At 46.8% G+C, this 17500-nt stretch overlaps 4 protein-coding genes across 4 annotated transcripts in view; 2 read left to right on the top strand and 2 right to left on the bottom strand.

The window, feature by feature from the left end:
* LOC121200457 (LYR motif-containing protein 4B) overlaps nt 1–4856 on the top strand; it is a 20300-nt gene extending 15444 nt beyond the window's left edge. Inside the window, exon 3 of the mRNA XM_041065783.1 lies at nt 4270–4856. Within this exon, the coding sequence (XP_040921717.1) occupies nt 4270–4317 (48 nt within the window). The 3' untranslated portion in view covers nt 4318–4856. The remainder of the gene's footprint in view (nt 1–4269) is intronic.
* LOC121200363 (protein NLRC3-like) overlaps nt 1–17500 on the top strand; it is a 567821-nt gene that overhangs the window by 459700 nt on the left and 90621 nt on the right. The window lies entirely within an intron of this gene.
* On the bottom strand, nt 7356–9018 carry ppp1r3g (protein phosphatase 1 regulatory subunit 3G). Its single transcript, XM_041065757.1, has one exon. It carries the CDS (start codon nt 8842–8844, stop codon nt 8032–8034), a length of 813 nt encoding a protein of 270 aa, XP_040921691.1. The 5' UTR covers nt 8845–9018; the 3' UTR covers nt 7356–8031.
* Nucleotides 11263–14036, bottom strand: LOC121200455 (cytochrome b5). The gene is made up of 5 exons (XM_041065780.1): nt 13727–14036; nt 12369–12497; nt 12229–12258; nt 11917–11951; nt 11263–11816 (listed from the first exon to the last, which is right to left on the bottom strand). Exons 1-5 carry the CDS (start codon nt 13862–13864, stop codon nt 11732–11734), a joined length of 417 nt encoding a protein of 138 aa, XP_040921714.1. The 5' UTR covers nt 13865–14036; the 3' UTR covers nt 11263–11731.

Raw genomic sequence — 17500 nt, 5'->3', positions numbered from 1 at the left:
CCCCACCCTGCTGAAGTGTCCTTGAGCAAGATGTTGAATCCCTCTGACTCTGATCGCTGATGTCATACGGCAGGTGAAAGGTGTTCTGGGGATAAAGTGGAAGAAGCCGTCAGTGAGCCAGAGCAGCGTGAGCTAACTGTGAGAGCTGAAGTCTCCTGGAGCAAGTCTCAGTCGAGACAGAGTCCGTGTCTCAAACCACATGTTCCATACGTGTCCACTGTTTTTCAGTTTGCTGCCTTGACCAAATCCAAACGGGTAAAACTGGATGTTCTGGGCGGAAACGCTCATTTAGATCTTTCTGTCTTTGCAGCTGATCCAAAATACTGAATCCCTGACCGCTGACAGGCGCCTGCACAGCCCCGCCTCCCACAAACCATGTTCGCATACGACTGAACGACTTCCTCTCCTGATGTGTCAGGGCCCCAAGACCCAGCACCGACTCTGTGGTGGAGCTCAGTGAATCTTCCCTGGAGAAATAAAAGGTTCTAAAAGAGAAGAGCTGAACAGAGTAAACTGTAGATTTACTTTTTGTTTTGAGCTTCAGGCAACTGAGTTTGTGAAAACTGATAAACCACCTGAAAGAGAGAGAGAGAGAGAGAGAGAGAGAGAGATGGAAGGAGATGAAAGGTGTGAAGTTTTTATTTCTTGAAAAGTTTGGCGTCGCTGCGAGACGCTTTGGTTAATTCACCATCTTCACTCCTCCCCCTCGCTCTCTGCCGTCATCTGATCGGCCCGCCCTCCTCTGCAGCCTCGCCGCTGCCCTGTTGTGTGCAAACAGAGACGTGTGCAGTGACAGTGTGCGTTCACCCCTTCACTGAACTTCACTTCATCATTTCACACACAAATGAACTCTGAAGTCTTTTTTCTCACTTTTCATCTTCTCACTTTTATTTTTGGCCGGGTGGTTGCCACAGAAACACTTACCTGGTGGTGTGTGTGTGTGTGTCTGTGTGTGTGTCTGTGTGTGTGTGCTGCTGTGCACTGTGAGTGTTTGAATGAGTGTGTGTATAAATAGCAGGTTAAATGGTTTTATTTCTTCATCTCATCTGACATTTGAAAGTCACAGAGAGTGAGTTAAACTGTCTGTCTCTGTCTGTCTGTCTGTCCCTCAGCCTGTCTCTCAGTCTGTCTCTCAGTCTGAGCCACAGATTAGTTAATAGTGGTTTGTCTTCCATGAAGCCGTCCTGCGTCCTGTCTGCAGTCTGACTCTCAGGACTAAATATTTGTCCGTGGCGTCGTCAGACGGTGGAATGTGTTTGTGCTGCTGCTGCTCTGCTCTCATCTCCTGACAAATGGAAAGTCAGTAATGGCGTGGAGCGCTCCTTATGCTCAGTTTATTATCTACCTGAGCACCTCTCATCCTCCTGCTTCCCTGGCTCTCCATCTCCATCCTCCTCTCTCTCTCTCTCTCTCTCTCTCTCTCTCTCTCCCCTACACTCAGAGGCCCCTGTGAATTTCTCTTTGACAGCGCCCTGACGTCCGAGCCCCTCCATCTTTTCATCTTTCCTCCCCTCTTTTTTCTCCCTCACAGGAGAAAACCTCATTTTCTTTGTCTGAGCCGCTCTGCTGGCCACCTCCAGGCTTCCCTCCGTCGCTCCATCTCTTTCCTCCCACTTTCAACGGCTCTTTAACTTCGATTTTTGCCGTCTCCTGCTGTTCAGCACAGCATTTCGTTTTTAACTACACTCTACTGTGGAGGTTTTTCACTAAATTTAGCAGCCGCTTCCACAGTTTTACCATCCACCCACAGTGTTAGAATAAAGTACAACATCCAAATTATCTGTGCTTATGTTAATGCAAACACCACCGGCCCACTCACAGAGTTCAGTCGCCAACCATTGTCTTTAAAGACACAACAGACTGAAGATGCTCTGCCTCTTGCACTGATGCTTAGGTCTATAACTGTCTGCATGAACCAGAATGATTTCCAATCAATATGATCGATTATCAGTATCACAGTGTTAACGTGTGGAGAACAGTCTTAGCTGATAAGCCACAGTATTAACTAGTTTCATGGGTTAACTAACCAAGTGTGTTTTGAAGCAGCTGTGCTTCAGACTGAGGAGAGAGAAAATGATGTGTCACAGCTTTCCTGAGGACAGACGTGTTTCAGGCTGAGAGCAGCTGTAACACTTCAGGCTGGACGCTGAGGATCTGGGCTCAGCGACCCTCAGTCCGTGGCACCGCCGGGACCGAGTGCAGCAGCAGCAGCAGCAGCAGCAGCAGTCTTATGTTAATCCCACACCTCGTGCCTGGTGGGAGTACGACTGAAGGTCAGTCAGTCACGACTCAGCAGGGAGAGAAGAGTGTGTGTTGGTGGTTTCCACACTGAGTGGATGGAGATGATGATATATGAAGGAGCTAAGTTTAGATTTCCATTAGAACTCTGATCACTGTCTTTATGTAGAGAGAGCTGTGTGTGTGTGTGTGTGTGTGTGTGTGTGTGTGTGTGTGCATTACAGAAATGTTTATATACTGATCATAAATACTAAATATGACTGAAGTAAACTGAAGACTGAGGATTTTAGACACAGATGGATAAAATAATATCAGACAAAATTCTGCCTGTCAGTTTAACTGTTAACTTTTATTAACTTAAACTTAAATTAACTTGAAACAACAAAAATAAGATATGAGATAAAAAAACGAAATAAATAAAAATAAAATTCTCCCACTGAAACGAAAACTTCAAACTTGCTGACTATGAAAAATCAAAGTGACACAGAAGAAACAGGAGCAAGAGAAAACAAACAGCCACAGCACTATCCCAGCATGCTTTGCTTCATTAGGTAACCGACCAATCAAACTGAGACGTTACTGGATTTTAAATGGTTTCTGTTTCCAGCTCTTCTTCCTTCATCCTCAGTAATTTACTGTCTCAGTTTCCACGAAGGTTAAAGCAGAGATGGAGGGAGGGAGGGAGGGAGAGAGAGAGAGAGAGAGAGAGAGGCTGTGTGACAGAGAGAGAGAGAGAGAGAGAGGCTGTGTGACAGAGAGAGAGGCCTTCCCTTTGTTAGGAGCCATAGCCGCAACAATTTACATGGCAGCCACGCCTCCTCACAGCTGATTGGTCCAGAGAGCCTCCCACCTCCCGCCTCCCTCCACTGCCACCCACCAGCCAATGAGTACATCACGCAAACAGGGTGGCGGGTGATAGAGGGTCTTTTCTGATGGAGGAGAGAGGGAGACAGAGAGAGAGAGACAGAGAGAGAGGTGGATGGATGGATGGATGTGAAGTGCAGAGTCATCTGTGAGCAGCGTGCGCCCCCTGGTGGAAGTGAAGTGCTATAACTGCACATTCCAACAGACTGAATCTCTCATCAAGAGTTGGATCCTCTGTCATGTCTCAGTACCATGTCCACCACAGACTTTACTCTGTGTCCACCTCAGTTTCCAGGCGTCTCTTCAGCTCTGGTTTGGTCTTTGCAGCAGTTTCAGAGCTTCCTGAAAGAAACGGTTCCTCTCTGCTTTCCTTTCTCCTTTCTCCTTTCTCCTTTCTCCTTTTTCCTTTTTCCTTTTTCCTTTCTCCTTTCTCCTTTTTCCTTTTTCCTTTTTCCTTTCCCACCTTCCCGTCTCTGTGATTGTCTGTGAAGCTGTGATGTTACTGAGTGTCCTCGAACCACTGGTGAGACTCTGAGACGAGCAGTGAACTGTGTGTTCAGAGACACACTGAGGTGACACACAGCAGCTCCATGTTCAGAACATCTGCCGTGTGTGTGTGTGTGTGTGTGTGTGTGTGTGTTCTGTAGATCAGTATGTTGTGTTTCTGTACAGAAATCAATTGTGGACTGTGGCCCAAGCACACACACACACATACACACACACACACACACGCACACACACACACACACACACACAGCTTGTACATACAGTACAGCTACATCGCACTCGACCATAATTGGCTCTTTATTTGACAACAGAGTCGGCTAATATTGACATAATACAGTGACAAGGCTCTCTGGACACGAAGCACACAGACACACACACACACACACCACTGTCCTCTAACACCACCCTCAGGACAAACTGACATTACTGTGCTGTGGTGGTTGTGGTTGTACTTCTGTGTGGATGTCGACATGTTTGTGTTTTGTTAGTTGTTGTCACGTAGTTGTCGCCTGGTCGTGCTTTTGAAAGTACTGATTAGGGCCGGGCTCAGTGTGATCGTGTACAGAACACACACACACACACCAGGATTCTGCCATCTTCTGATTTTCTACCATCATTAGAATTTGATTTGATGATTTAACATGAAGTCTCTGTCTGAAGGTCTCCATAGGGAAGATGTTCGAGACCCAGAAGACTGTGGTGGAGTAACAGCAGCTGGAGGAGGAGGAGGAGGAAGAGGAGCGCCGTCCCACCAAACAACAGGATGTGACATCAGAGACTGTAGCGAGTCACTGCCCTGACATCACCACCAACCTTCTTCCTCTCTGTGTATTTTGACTTATTTTGACTGGTGGAGGTGTGAAATGCATTGTGGGAGATGTAGGATTAAAGGAGTGAAGCTGTGAAGTGGCTGAGGTTTGTTTGGGGTTTAGCTCTGAATGATCAGGGCTGCACTGATCACATGATTTGGGCTGATCAGGTGATCGTGGATCGGTTTCCGATCCTTCGGTTTGTTCCCAGTGTTCTGAGCTGCGACCTCGTGTGTCAGCATTTCCATCTGAAAACTGATGGTCTGTGGCCGACTGATCAGTGCATCCCTGACTCTTTTCTTTTCTCGTGTTATTTTTGTATCAGAGCGCACAGTTAGTCCACATGAGACGATGTTGTTGTATAAACCGGGGACGGGTAGAGGTGTGTGAAAGTGACATGAACCAAAACCAACATATAAATAAAGTGATTTGATTCTTCTCTGTGTTTCTCTCTGACACGTCCCCGACAGACTTGGATCAGCAGGTTTGAGGTCCTTTTCCCTCTGTCTACACATTCAGGAAGCGGCTTTGACTTTGTCCAAATGTCATGACGCCTCATTTGTTTGTCCTGGGAGACATTTAAAGCCAGAAAATCTGTGCAGCTTTTCCACAACAGTGAAAGAAGCACGGTGATGTGAACGTCAGCGGGAGCGTGTTTGGTTTTCTGTCCTGTCCTGTAAATCATCTCTGGACCTTCAGCTTTATCTGCTGACCTCAGGCCTTCGCAGGGATGGAGACGAGGACATCGCTCCAAAAAGCTACACAATCATTTTTGGCAGTTGAAGTAGAAATTCATGTGTTTTTCCTGTTTGTGTGAAAAGACGTGATGAAAAACGTGCGCTAACATCTCGTCTGACTCTCAGTCCGGTGAATCAGGAAGCAGCACACTGCTCCGGTTTTCAGAGACATTTTAATGTTTTATCTGTGACCAGTTTTTCAAAGCTACAGGTGAGAAAAGCTCCTGAGGGACTGATGCTCTTCAACATCGAGTGTAAACCCCAACCTGTGCTCCAGCTGTGAACCGGAACACCGGAGACACACAACTCGGATCCAGAAAACTCCACCAAAACTCCGAGGACAGATCAGATAAGTTCTGTTTTTTCAGTGTGTGTGTGTGTGTGTGTTTAGCTGCTGACTGACACACACACACACACACACACACAGCGTGACTGGATGTAGCAGCAGAGTGAGGTGAGCTCAGAGGTGCGTTTGGTTTTGGTGGAGGGGGTGAAGGTGAAGCAGGTGACTGACCCGTAAGATGCCACTGGCTGCTATAAATAGACCCAACTGTTGGTTTAGGGACGGACACAGTGGCCCACTTACACACACACACACACACACACAAAGGAAGGTGTAAGAGGTCACGTTGCCCAATCAGTGATGGCTGTTTCATCAGACTCACACACACACACACACACACACACACACACACACAGGGTGTTTCACTCAGTTTGTGCAGAGTCACACGTTTTCTGTTCGTGTCCTACGTCCACGAACGGGACCTGAGACTCGATTCTTCTTCTAAAAGTTGCTGAAATGATGAAGTGAAGAGGAAAAGGCTCGAAGCTGCACTGGTTCCCTCAGGGTCTGCTCACGTTGCCGAGGCGACAGGCCGTGAGGGTCAGAGGTCGCGGGCTTCGTTTCCTCACCCTTACAGAACAAATGTGTGATGGTTTGTGAAAATGAGCTCTGTTTACTCCTGATCAGACAGAGAAAAGTCTTCACGGCCTCCAGTGAACCACCGTGAGGTTTATCTGAAACATTCCTCTGTCAGTGTTGACAGATCAAACATATGTGGTCAGGTCGGTCAACAGAAATATTTTCAGAGGCGGCGTCGGACTCCTGAACCTTGGCCCTCGTGTAAAGACGACGGACAGACGCAGACTGATGGACAGCTGTGGACACGAGGGCCTGGCTGAGTCCAGGTGGACTGTGAACGTTCTGCCGTCACTCAGCAGTAAAGCTGACCCAGATGTTTCATTATGATGTGTTTGATGTGAGTTTGGATCAGAATCAGCACAGTGATCATCTGATGCTGCGGTTTGGTCATGCCATTAGCTTTAGCATGTTAACACTGGTTACATGCTAACATAAGCAGAAGGTTAGCATTAAATGTTCAGCTCAGACTGAAACTGAGCAGAGTCCAGATGTTTCTGTTGTAATATCTGGAACTTTACTTTGAAAGCTTTAACTCTGTTTATTTAAGGCTCTGTTATGTTTTCCAGTGCTGGAAGATCTGAGCATCACTGAGTCTCCTGAGTTTCATTCACAGAAACAGACCTGGAGTCAGACCGGCAGGAGCAAGAGACACCCAACAACCCTCCAAAACCTGTGCAGTGAAGGACCTGAGACGTGGTCTCACCTCGCAGCTTCGCTCTGAGCTCAGCTGCAGGATCAAACACTCCACACCTGCTTTTTCTTTATTTCAGCGTCACTTCCTGTCGATTTGTAGGAAGCTGTTAACATGAGCAAACTCTTTAAACCGTGACGTCAAACACACGGCAGTGACGAGCGAGAGACGAGGACCGTGCAGCACGTCCTCGGATCGGACTCGAACCGAGAACACTGAGGCTCAGTCAGCACCTGAAACCACAAGGTGTCACTGAGGTGTCACAAACTCCTGAACTGTTCTGAACCACTGAAGCCTACAAGAGGAGGGGGTCAAAGGTCAGTCCCGATCCTGAATACAGTAACTGAAGGGGACTCAAGGACAACTTACTGTCTTCAACCAGAGGTTTCAGCCGCATGTAACAGTAAAACAGACATCATGTGTCTGGACACCACTAAACCATTTACAGCTGATCCCAGAGACTTGTCTGAGTGAGGGCGGGGTTTCTGAATATGCAGCTGAAAGCTCCAGAACAAGCCGACAGGTGAACCGTTCAGGGAGTGTGGTTAGTGTTTCAGTCAAAAGGCAAAACTCAAGACAACTGCTGGTTTGTTTGTGAGCAGAATTTATTGTTTGACAATTTCACCCCGTCCCTCAGCTTCCATGAGCCTGCTGCAGCTTCACTAAACATGAAACTGCTCGTTCATATGTCTGAGGTATTTTCACTGCACCAGACTCAATGTTAATTATCTTTTGTTATAGAACTTTGGTCTTTTATGTTGAAATAAAGCCACAGATGGAGTCCCACAGCAGCAGGGACACAGACACGTGTGTTACTGACTGTAATCAGAGTCCATTAATGTCCAGAACATCCAGGAGGTTGTTCACACTGATGATCATGATTCCAAAGCAGCATAGACTCAGTCTGTTGTTTCTGTGTCCTCTGGGAGACAGTCCGTTTGACCTGAGTGGAGGTTGAGGGAAACATCCACGTCCTTCAGAAAGACATGCGTGAGCTTCGGTTCAGAGGTTGGTGGTGAGACAGGCACCAAATGATCATTCAGAGGCCAAAATCAAGAGAGACATGATGTGCACCTGTGTCGTTTCTTTGGATGGTCACTGCATCTTCTAACTGTGGCACGCGTGTCCCCTGCACAGGTGATGTGTTTATCCACCAGCTGGGAAACAGCGGCTGCTTATCAACGCTTTTCTTTCAGTCCTCGGGGCGGATGGAGAGCTTTTTACGCGTGGATGGAAAGCTTTTACGCACGACGCGCACACCGGTCAGGTGGCGTGGAAAGCGGCGCTGACAAAGGGCGTGGTGCTGGGTACGCAGTGGTACCTGAGGGTGTAGTTCTCCCCCTCGTTGTTGTCCCAGAATTCCCCCTCCTCGCTCTTTAGGTACACGGCGAAGTGCACAGCCGAGCTGGGGTCCATGAAGGGCGGCGTGTACACGGTGAAGCTAAACCGCTCGCCCACAAAGCCCGGCTGATCCACGGCCTCGGACAGAGCCTGCGCGTCCACGTAGGACAGCCAGTCGTTGAAGGTGTACCTCACTCCGACCTCTTTGTCGGCGCAGCCTGTTAAGACCCGGATCTGCCCCCGCACGTCAAACTGGGTAATGGTGACCTTCTCCAGGCAGACGCGGAGCCGCTGGACTCTCCGCTCCGTCTCCCGGAGCTCCGGGAAGCAGGCGAGCAGACGGTCTGCGCCCAGGTTGGACTTGAAGTTCTGGCACAGGTCGTTCAGTAGGTCCTGCTGCTGCGGCGGGAAGCTCTTGTGCCTGGACAGAACTTTGCTTGGGATCTGCGGCTCCTCCAGCGAGCTGAAGTGCTTCACACTGGCCAGGTTCAGCCCCATGGAGTCGGCGAACTTCACCCTCTTCCTCCCGTTGCTCTCGTTGACGCCGTCCAGGAGCGCGGCCGGGTAGGCGGGCAGGGACTTGGCTCTCCTCCTGTCTTTCATAAATCTCTCCAGCTGCGAAGCGTCCACCTCGTCGTCCAGATCTCCCTCCTCGTCCTCCTCCTCCGCCTCCAGGCCGTTCTCCATGCACTGTCCCGGGGACTGTCCCCCGGTGTGGACAGGTGAGCGGGACATTTCTGCCCGGCAGCCTGTGTGCTGTGGCTGCAGGCCGGTCAGCAGTACGCGGGAGTCCCGGTGCGGGGCAGCTTGTATAGGGTAGAGACTCCCGCCCCCACCAGAGGACAACGTAGTGGTGACAACAGAGCGCGCGCTGTGTCCTCAGTCTGCAGCTGCTGTCACAGAGACACGCGCGCCGTCACGTAAGAAGCATCAACCTTCACCTGTTTGCCTGCAACGGAACAGAGAGGGTGGACATGGCTCCACAACAATAACACCACCAACAATAACACCACCACCAATAACAATAACAACAACAATAACAACAATAACAACAACAATAACACCACCAACAATAACACCACCAACAATAACAATAACAACAACAACAACAACAACAACAATAACAATAACCACATAGACGGAGCGTTTTATTCTAAATAATAAAGGTTTTTCTGTCAACAGTTTAGTTCTAAGTTTTTAATACTTTTGGCTGAAACAATGACTCAACACTTTATTCATCCAGTTATACAAGTAATATATACAAACATGTTATTTATAAACACACACACACAGTGTTATTAATGCTGCTCAGAAGCTGTTACAGATCGTTTTAACTCAAACATGTAAAACAGTTGCACTAAATAAAGCTATGACCACATGTAATGACCATGTGATGAAAACGCTTCTGAGAATCAAAAATCACAACCTGTCCGTTGTTATGTAACGACCCCGGGTCCGCGTGGATCCGGCGAAGTGCGTCACCCGGCGTGAAGTCAACAAACGCGTGACGTCATCGGCACATCATCCTGACGTCACGCAGCAGAGGTTTCCTCGCGGGGAGAGGAAACACGGAGGGTTTACATCCAGCTTTGATCACTCGGTTTATTCCAGTGGTGGAAAAACGATCAGTGATCGATGCTTCGGCAGCATTTCACTGTTGCTGCTGGTTTTCTTCATACACGCCGAGATAGTTTAGTCCAGCGGTTCTTAACTTAGGGGTCGGGTCCCTCAGAAGGGTCACCAGGTGAATGTGAGGGGTCACACAAGAAGAAGAAAGGAAGCTCTGTTCTTTTCGATTCTTCTCTCATCTTTGCTTTTTTCTTTATTGGATCATTTAAACAGATTCTGAAAAGGTTGGAGGGTAAAATCTGATGGAACTGAAAACAACTCGGTGCAGTCGCTGTTTAAAGTAATAAAGTACAATGAGCTCAAATCAGTGTTTGAGTAAATGTACTTAAACCACTGGTTTATTCTGTCCTCAGCTAATGCACATGGAGTTTGTCCGCACAGAATTTAAAACACGTGACCATGTTTTTGCTTTTGAAATCAGCTGCTGCTGTTTGACAAATTTCTCTGAGTGAAATGTGCTTTACATCCTGCAGGTGGCGCTGCAGGGCTGTGCGGCAACGAGGAGTCACCTCAGCAGGGTCTCATGTTCAACATGTATCTGATAAAGCTGGAAACTAAACAACAGAAACTGGAGCAGACCACACCTTCAGCTCAGAGGAACACATATGTCACCGAGTGAAATTTCAAAATAAAAGCCAACTCAGGGAATAAAACCTTGCTTTTAATTATTTGTAAACTGGCTGAGTTTGTTCTGTTTTGGACGGTGATTACTTTTATAAATTATAGTTTTACAAACTTTTTCTGTTCGTTTTGGACAAAAACGTCTGAGGTTCATGAGCCATTACCAGGCCTGTCTGGGTTTTTACGACCCTGTGACCTCTGCTCGAACACCACCCTCCGCACAAACATTTCAGCACACTCAGGATCTTGGCTGTTAAGTGGCTGGTTTTTCTCCAGCTGATTTCCTGATAAAGATAAATCTAAATATTTACCAGTTTACTGGTTCAGATCGATCTTTTGGTTTAAATCCAAGGTAAAGGTGAAAGTCTCTAACCTGTCAGGGCTGATCTGCTGGACACAGAAGTTAAAACTGGGGTTTGACTGTCTGAGCTGTGGAAACTCGTCTCTTCCTCAACTTTAATGTGTCATCATGACGTGAGAACGTTCTGTCCACTCGTCCTCTTCCTTGGTTTGAGTTCATTTTCCTTAACAGCAGTAAAAAGTTGTGTTAATGTAAAGTTGTGTTATTCTGGAGTTAACAGACAGTTGGATAAACTTTTTCTTTGTGTTTGTCTCAGGGTGCTGACTCTGTCCTTCCTGTTTCATCCTAACGTTTCGCCCTGTGTTTTCACTGTGAACTCTCCGGCGTCGCCTTCATTTCCCGGCAGAGTTCTGTATATGAGGAGAAGGTGAAACTATCGACCATCAGTCAGTCAGATTAATGACGAGGCGGCGAATTTCCACAACACAAACCTCTGTGTGTGTGTGTGGTTATTTTTGTGTGTAATTGTGAATGAATGGATGAGTGTGCCGCTGCAGGCCGGTTGGTTCAGGCCACAGTGTGATGACACCATGATGCTCTGGAAGCTTCTGATTGCATATTTATAAACTCATTTACATTCAGTGACAAAGATATAAAAAGATCCATCTAATCATACATCGTCTGCATTTCCACAGGATTTCAAATCATAAAGATTTTTAAAAACACCCATATTTCGAAATGTCAGGGTACATTCAATAACATAAATGACTTCATTAACATAATGCCATATGATTGGTTGGTTAAGCTGCATGAAATGAATCATGGGTATTGTCGGACTGTGGCAGAGAGACGCAGCGTGTTAGTGATTCCAGAGCAGACGTTTCCCTCTGAGTGTCAGACGGTCGTTGGTCAGCGGCGGCCGCTCGTCTGCTCTAGAGACGCCGCTCTACGCTGGGTGGGAGGAGCCACAGCATCCGCGCGCTGCTACTGGCTGCCGCAGCTGTCAATCACAAGTTTGGGAATATGACTGTCGTGCCCGTTGATGACATCACAGCTGCATGCCTGATGATGTCACTCGCTCTCTGAGGTGTAGATGCGGTACATCAGCGTGACGATGGCCGCCGCCAGAGCGGGAATCAGCCAGTTAGACCACCAGCTGCAGGAGGGAGACAGGAAGTGAGGCGTAACTGGAACTGACTCACTAACAGCCGAGAGTGTGTGTGTGTGAGTGTGTGTGTGTGTGTGTGTGTGTGTACCTGGTCTCATCCTTCAAAGTGGTCACCAGTGTTTCCTGTAAAACAAAGCAGACATCATCAGACTCTCAGTGCTCAGGGGTCACTCAGGGGTCAGAGGTCACAGCGTGTACCAAAGGACAAAGAAACGCTCTCTGTATTTCTGTAAAGGAGAATATTTACATTAATCATTACCTGCTGCTCCTGCTCATCCTTCAAATTTGTTTTTATGAACTAACCTGACCAGAGTGAACTGCTGCCCCATCACCACCACCACCACCATCACCACCATCACCACCACCATCACCATATATTAGGACAAACTTCTGCACTTACTACAGGCTTGGCGAGCTTATCTCTGTCGTCCTGCAGACAAACAGACGATTATTTTCAGCTGCATTAAAAGTTTTTCACTGAGCGTGTCGCACACACACACACACACACACACACATACACAGACACACACACACACTCACCGGGTGCAGCTCTCCTATCACCATGCTGCTGGCCATCTCTCTGGCGTCGCTGGAGTGTCCGACGTCCTCAAAGCTCTCGGTGGCGTTCCCTCCCGCCTGCTCCCTCAGAACCTCCTCTCCTCCGGGGTGCTGAGACGAAAAACAAACACACACACACACACACGGGTTCAGCAGACAGTTCATCTGTCATGTTCCACATCACACCGAGGCCGAATTTATATTCACTGCATCTCACACTTATTTCCACACATACAGGCTTTACTGGATTAATGAATCATTCAGTTCACAAACATGTGGTGGAACTGAGAAGTGACCAATGAACTGAACTTTAACCACAGAGTCGTTTTGTGTCAGTCTGTAAATCGTCCAATCAGAAACACTAATGAACACATTATAATGAGTTAAATCATTCACATGTTTCTGTGCTGCTGATAAACGCTGTGAGAGTCTGTTCAGATGAATCACTGCAGTGTGTCAGTGTCTCTGAAACATCCAACTGTCTCCGACTTCATCAAGGTGTCCTGGCAATGATTTACCACAGTCTGCCACACAAGGCCGCAGCTCGGAGCCCTGACAGCAGTAACACACACACACACACAGCTGTGTGTTTGTCCTGGCCTGCAGTGTGTCCTCCAGTGAACCATTACACTCTGTTCGTCTGCTGCCAGATGCTATAAAACAACTGGATCCAAACTCTCCAGAACCAGGATTATTGTTCGCTTCTCTCCACGTTGTGTTGCTCTGCGTCGTCGGTGGCGACGGGGAACTGAGCGGTGAGGCGAGCGTGTTCGACCTGAAACACAACCTGAGCTCCGGAAACCGGGTTTACTATTGGACAACACGCCCACACCCTGAACCATGTACAGCCAAACACCTGTGGCAATAAGAAGACTGGGACTGGTTTACAGGTCAAAGGTCAAAGGTCGGTTGGTAGGGTCTGTCAAACAATTCAGTAAATAAAGTTTCAAATAATAAATGAATGATGAATAAATATTAATCTGGGTTAAAATGGAGCTTTGACATGGAACTGAATATAAACACTGTACATGTCTGATGACTGTTCAAACCCTGAAGTCTGAGGAGCTGGAACCAGGATCTGTTGGTTCTCCGGTGAATCAGAGCTGGAACAGTCAGGTGACGCGGATCGATTATCGGGTATTGGTTTCAGTGTCTAACTGTTCATTAAGCCGAGTCTCCCCTCGGAGCCTTTCTGGAGCCTCTGTGATACCGGACTGTGAACCAGACTTCAGCCAAATAAAGACGCGTTTAGCGGCAGACTCTCTGACAGCAAACCACGATTCAGCTTCAAGTTGTTTTCTACTAAAACAAAAGCTGAAGATCTTCGCGGGGTTCCTCACCTCTTCCAGAAACTTGGTGACATCGTACACTTTGTGGTGGATGATGATCCACGTTGATTTGAACGTGTTCTGCTCCTCGATCTCTGACAGTCTGTAATATCGGACTCCACCGGGGCTCTTCTCCGCCTTTTCACCCATTTGTGTCCCTGAAAGCTCGGACAGGTTGAATGTAGAGAGCCGCTGGGAGCCGTCGGGAGCAGTTAAACGGCCTGCCTGTGGTTATATAATCCCACTGAGTCTGTCAGGACCGTGACTCCACACAAACACTCCGACATTTACCCCAGTTTCTATCAACAAGACGATCCCAAGTTCCAGGGTTGGAGCGCTCCCCGCCGTCAAGTTAGACAGTACACAACACACGACTTCTGGCCTCGACTTTCAAAATAAAACTCTCGTTGAGTCATTTGCAGTAACTTCATTTGAACACAGAAAAAATGAATGTGGTAAGTGCCCAGCACCGGTTTATGTATTATCATGTTCAAGTCACAGCAAATGTTTTTCTGAAGGAAATATTCTTACTAACCTTTGAAAACTCGCCAAAAGATATTTGACATCACTTGCCCCAGTTTTCAGAGATTGTTTGGGTTGTATCTATCGGAAGGTCAGCTCTGTGACCTGAATGCTTAGATGGATGCCATACACAAAGTGTGTGTGTGTGTGTTATTATATTTAGGGAGTCACTCAAATCCCTCAATCATTAAGAAACTAAATTATATCAAGCCAAGAAAGACTGCAATAACAGGGTTGGCCATTTTCCTTTTGTTCCATTCTTTATATCTCAGTGCCTCTATTCCAGAATTTCTATATTTTTTTAATATTCTGTGAATTCCCCCTGGGAGATGAATAAAATATTTATCTATCTCTATTAATCAGTTTTGCCGCCTTTCACACGCTGTATTTTGAAAGGTCACAGCTTAATTTCCGGTTAGACTGTGTTTATTTCTGGCCGCTTCACGGAGACTCAAGGATCCTGGCACAGGAGAGCCCGTCCTCCTCCTCCTCCTCCCGCCGTCCTCCTAGTGCTGCCATTGGTCGTCCTCTGTCGAACCTATGACTTTGGGACTCTCTGATTGGTCCTCGTCCTGTCAGTCTTCGGTGAGCTGTGGGCGAGGACGAGGCTAAAGTTCACTACAGTTCAGTAACTTTCAAGGAAACACGGTTCTCACGCGAGCAGGGAGCAGCACGTATCACACGTAAAGATGGCCGCTTTTCCCACTGGGTGCAGGTCACCGGGCAGCCGGAGCTCCGGTTTTTATCTCGACACCCAGCTGACTTGTATAATGTGTAAAATAGTGAGATAAACCGGCACAGTGTTCAGAAAAAGTCGTATTTTCCCTGCCTGGGCTCTTTCCCGCCAAGCCCTAACCAAAGATTATCTATGGATGCAACGTGTCACTCCACAACAGATAAAAAATACCCGTTTACTTTTTCAGTGATGTTCAACGTCAGCGCCAGGTATTAGACTTAGCAGGTTACAGAGCGGCTTGTGTAAATGGGTCAGAGTGAGACCTCTTTCCCGTCCTCTCCCATCTTTAGCTAAGAGGGACTTTGTTGTTTCAAAGGCTCGTTTCTTTAAATCGTCTTTTTGCCGTAATAATTCTCATATAACCGAATTTTCCCTCGGTAAATAGCCACTAATACGATCCAGTGCAAAGGTAAATAAACGGTTGGTGATAAAAATATAAAATATAATTCTAAATATAAAGTCTGAGAAAGGCTAACTAGCTAGCTGGTTTTGGGTCACGGAGACAAAGGTGAGTGAGACAGATTTAAGACTTTCTACTATTCTTTTTATTTCTACAGCTGTTCTTTTATTGCTAATTATGTTTTTTATTTTGTTATGTTTTATGTTAATTATTTTATTTTTACTCTTAAAAATGTCAAACCTTGTAATGTTTAATACGTTAACAGCTCTAAAAACCATTAATGAATGAATGATAATCCATATTATCGTTTTTTTTTCTTTTTGAGTCTTCAAATTGTTTTTTGGTCCAAAACCCAAAGATATTGAATAAACAGTTATTTTTAAAAAAGCAGCAAATCCTCACATGAATCTAATGTTATGAATGTTATGAGATAATTTTTGTTAAATGATTGATTGATTGATTTGAACGTTTCATTTTTCATGTGTTTCATTTCCCTGATAGAATCCTCACATTTTCATTAGCTATCAGCCGACTGATGAAGTTTACACGGTTTGATACTAAAACTGATCCTGAAGCAGTTTGTGTTGCTGTGTTGATTATCATAAGTTGTTTTTGTGTGTGTGTGTGTGTGTGTGTGTGTGTGTGTGTGTGTGTGTGTGTGCGTGTGTGCAGGATGAGTGTACGGGTCCAGCAGTCCTGTTTCCTCAGGCTTCCGGACCTGACGAAGCTGGTCGGGATCACTCTGACTCTACAGGAGGAGGACGAGGAGCTGAGGAGCAAACAGATAAAGACCTGCAGGTGAACGGCTCAGCAGCTGTCTGCAGACTAATGATTCTCATAGTGTTCATATGAAAATGTACCATGTCTGTTTTGTGTTTCCGTGTGTGTGTGTGTGTGTGTGTGTGTGTGCAGGGAGCTGGTGCTGCTGTTCTCTGATGTCCTGGCCTCTCCTGCTCTGGACTCCTTCTCTGATATCTCAGTCATCACGTCTGTAAGAAACATCTTTCTTTTCTTTTCTCTCTTTGTCTTATTTCTGTCCTCGTGCTGCTGCGACACCTTTTACTTATTTTATTTGATCCCGTCTCATCTCAACTTACTGCGAAGCATAAAACAGAAGAAGATGTTGGGAGAACCACCTGTGTGTGTGTGTGTGTGTGTGTGTGTAGCGTGTCTCATTGACAGTTTTACAGATTCTGACATCATAAACTCCACAAAGTGAATGAATGAGGTTTGTTCACCTGCACCAACGCATCAGGCTCTGCACGCCACCTCAGTCTGCACACACGCTACATACCTCAGCAACCACACACACACACACACACACACACACAGCAGAGTGTAGTGGTCCGTGACAGATCTGATTTCTTCCTGCAGGGTGTGTTGTGAGTCTTTCTCTGGGTAACAGTGATCAGTCTCCGTCTGAGGCGTCACAGGAAAGCGGATGATTGACACTTTCTTCTCAAAATGAGACGTTTGAGAAAAGTGTCAGCTGATGCTGCAGAGATGCTGCTGAACGAGCAGCTTTATTAGATGCCGGAGCAGAGTCTGCGACTCGAGCTTTTCAGTCCCTGAAGTATTCGCCTGTAGTAGCTGTTTTCATTTGGACGGACAGTGATAATGTGAGATGCACACAATTTGTACAAAGTGTGTGTGGCTCAGATACGTGTTTGCGTGCCAACACTATCCAAGCAGAGACACGCAGCCAAAATAGCTGGTCTGAATTCCAAACATTCCCTGTGTGCCTGCTGTACACACACACACACACACTCACACAAACCGGAAGACTGTGTGTGTGTGTGTGTGAAACAACCCACATTGTTACCCTGCTGAGTGAATATTTACTGTAAGAATCCGTCTGCTGCCAAAACGATTTAAACCGTTTTACGTTGGTGAATGTTTCTGGAAAAAGAGAAATTGTGTTTGGGATCCAGTGCAGGAACAGTGGTGTTCATGTGCTTTAGCTGCTGTGGGTGGAGATTCAGTTATTTGATAACTGCTCCATCTGCGTCTTCATCGTGATAGTTTGAGTCCAGCTTTAGCTGATAAACGCTCTCTTTTCCTACAGATCCTGTTTTTCCAGAAAGGCGTCCTCCAGGCGTTTGGACAGAGACGCCGTCTGCAGGTGCAG

This window comes from Toxotes jaculatrix, chromosome 20 (genome assembly GCF_017976425.1).
Source record: "Toxotes jaculatrix isolate fToxJac2 chromosome 20, fToxJac2.pri, whole genome shotgun sequence".
Lineage (NCBI taxonomy): Eukaryota > Metazoa > Chordata > Actinopteri > Toxotidae > Toxotes > Toxotes jaculatrix.
Note: the sequence above shows the minus strand (reverse complement) of the source record. Positions and strands in the feature narration are given on the sequence as shown.

Excerpts from the sequence above, each read along its gene's own strand:
- ppp1r3g (XM_041065757.1), bottom strand. The coding sequence starts at position 8,844 with ATGTCCCGCTCACCTGTCCACACCGGGGGACAGTCCCCGGGACAGTGC.
- LOC121200455 (XM_041065780.1), bottom strand. The coding sequence starts at position 13,864 with ATGGGTGAAAAGGCGGAGAAGAGCCCCGGTGGAGTCCGATATTACAGA. Across the intron at positions 11,952-12,228 it reads ATAAGCTCGCCAAGCCTGTA|GAAACACTGGTGACCACTTT; the intron begins GTAAGTGCAGAA and ends TTTGTTTTACAG. Across the intron at positions 11,817-11,916 it reads ACTTTGAAGGATGAGACCAG|CTGGTGGTCTAACTGGCTGA; the intron begins GTACACACACAC and ends TCCCTCCTGCAG.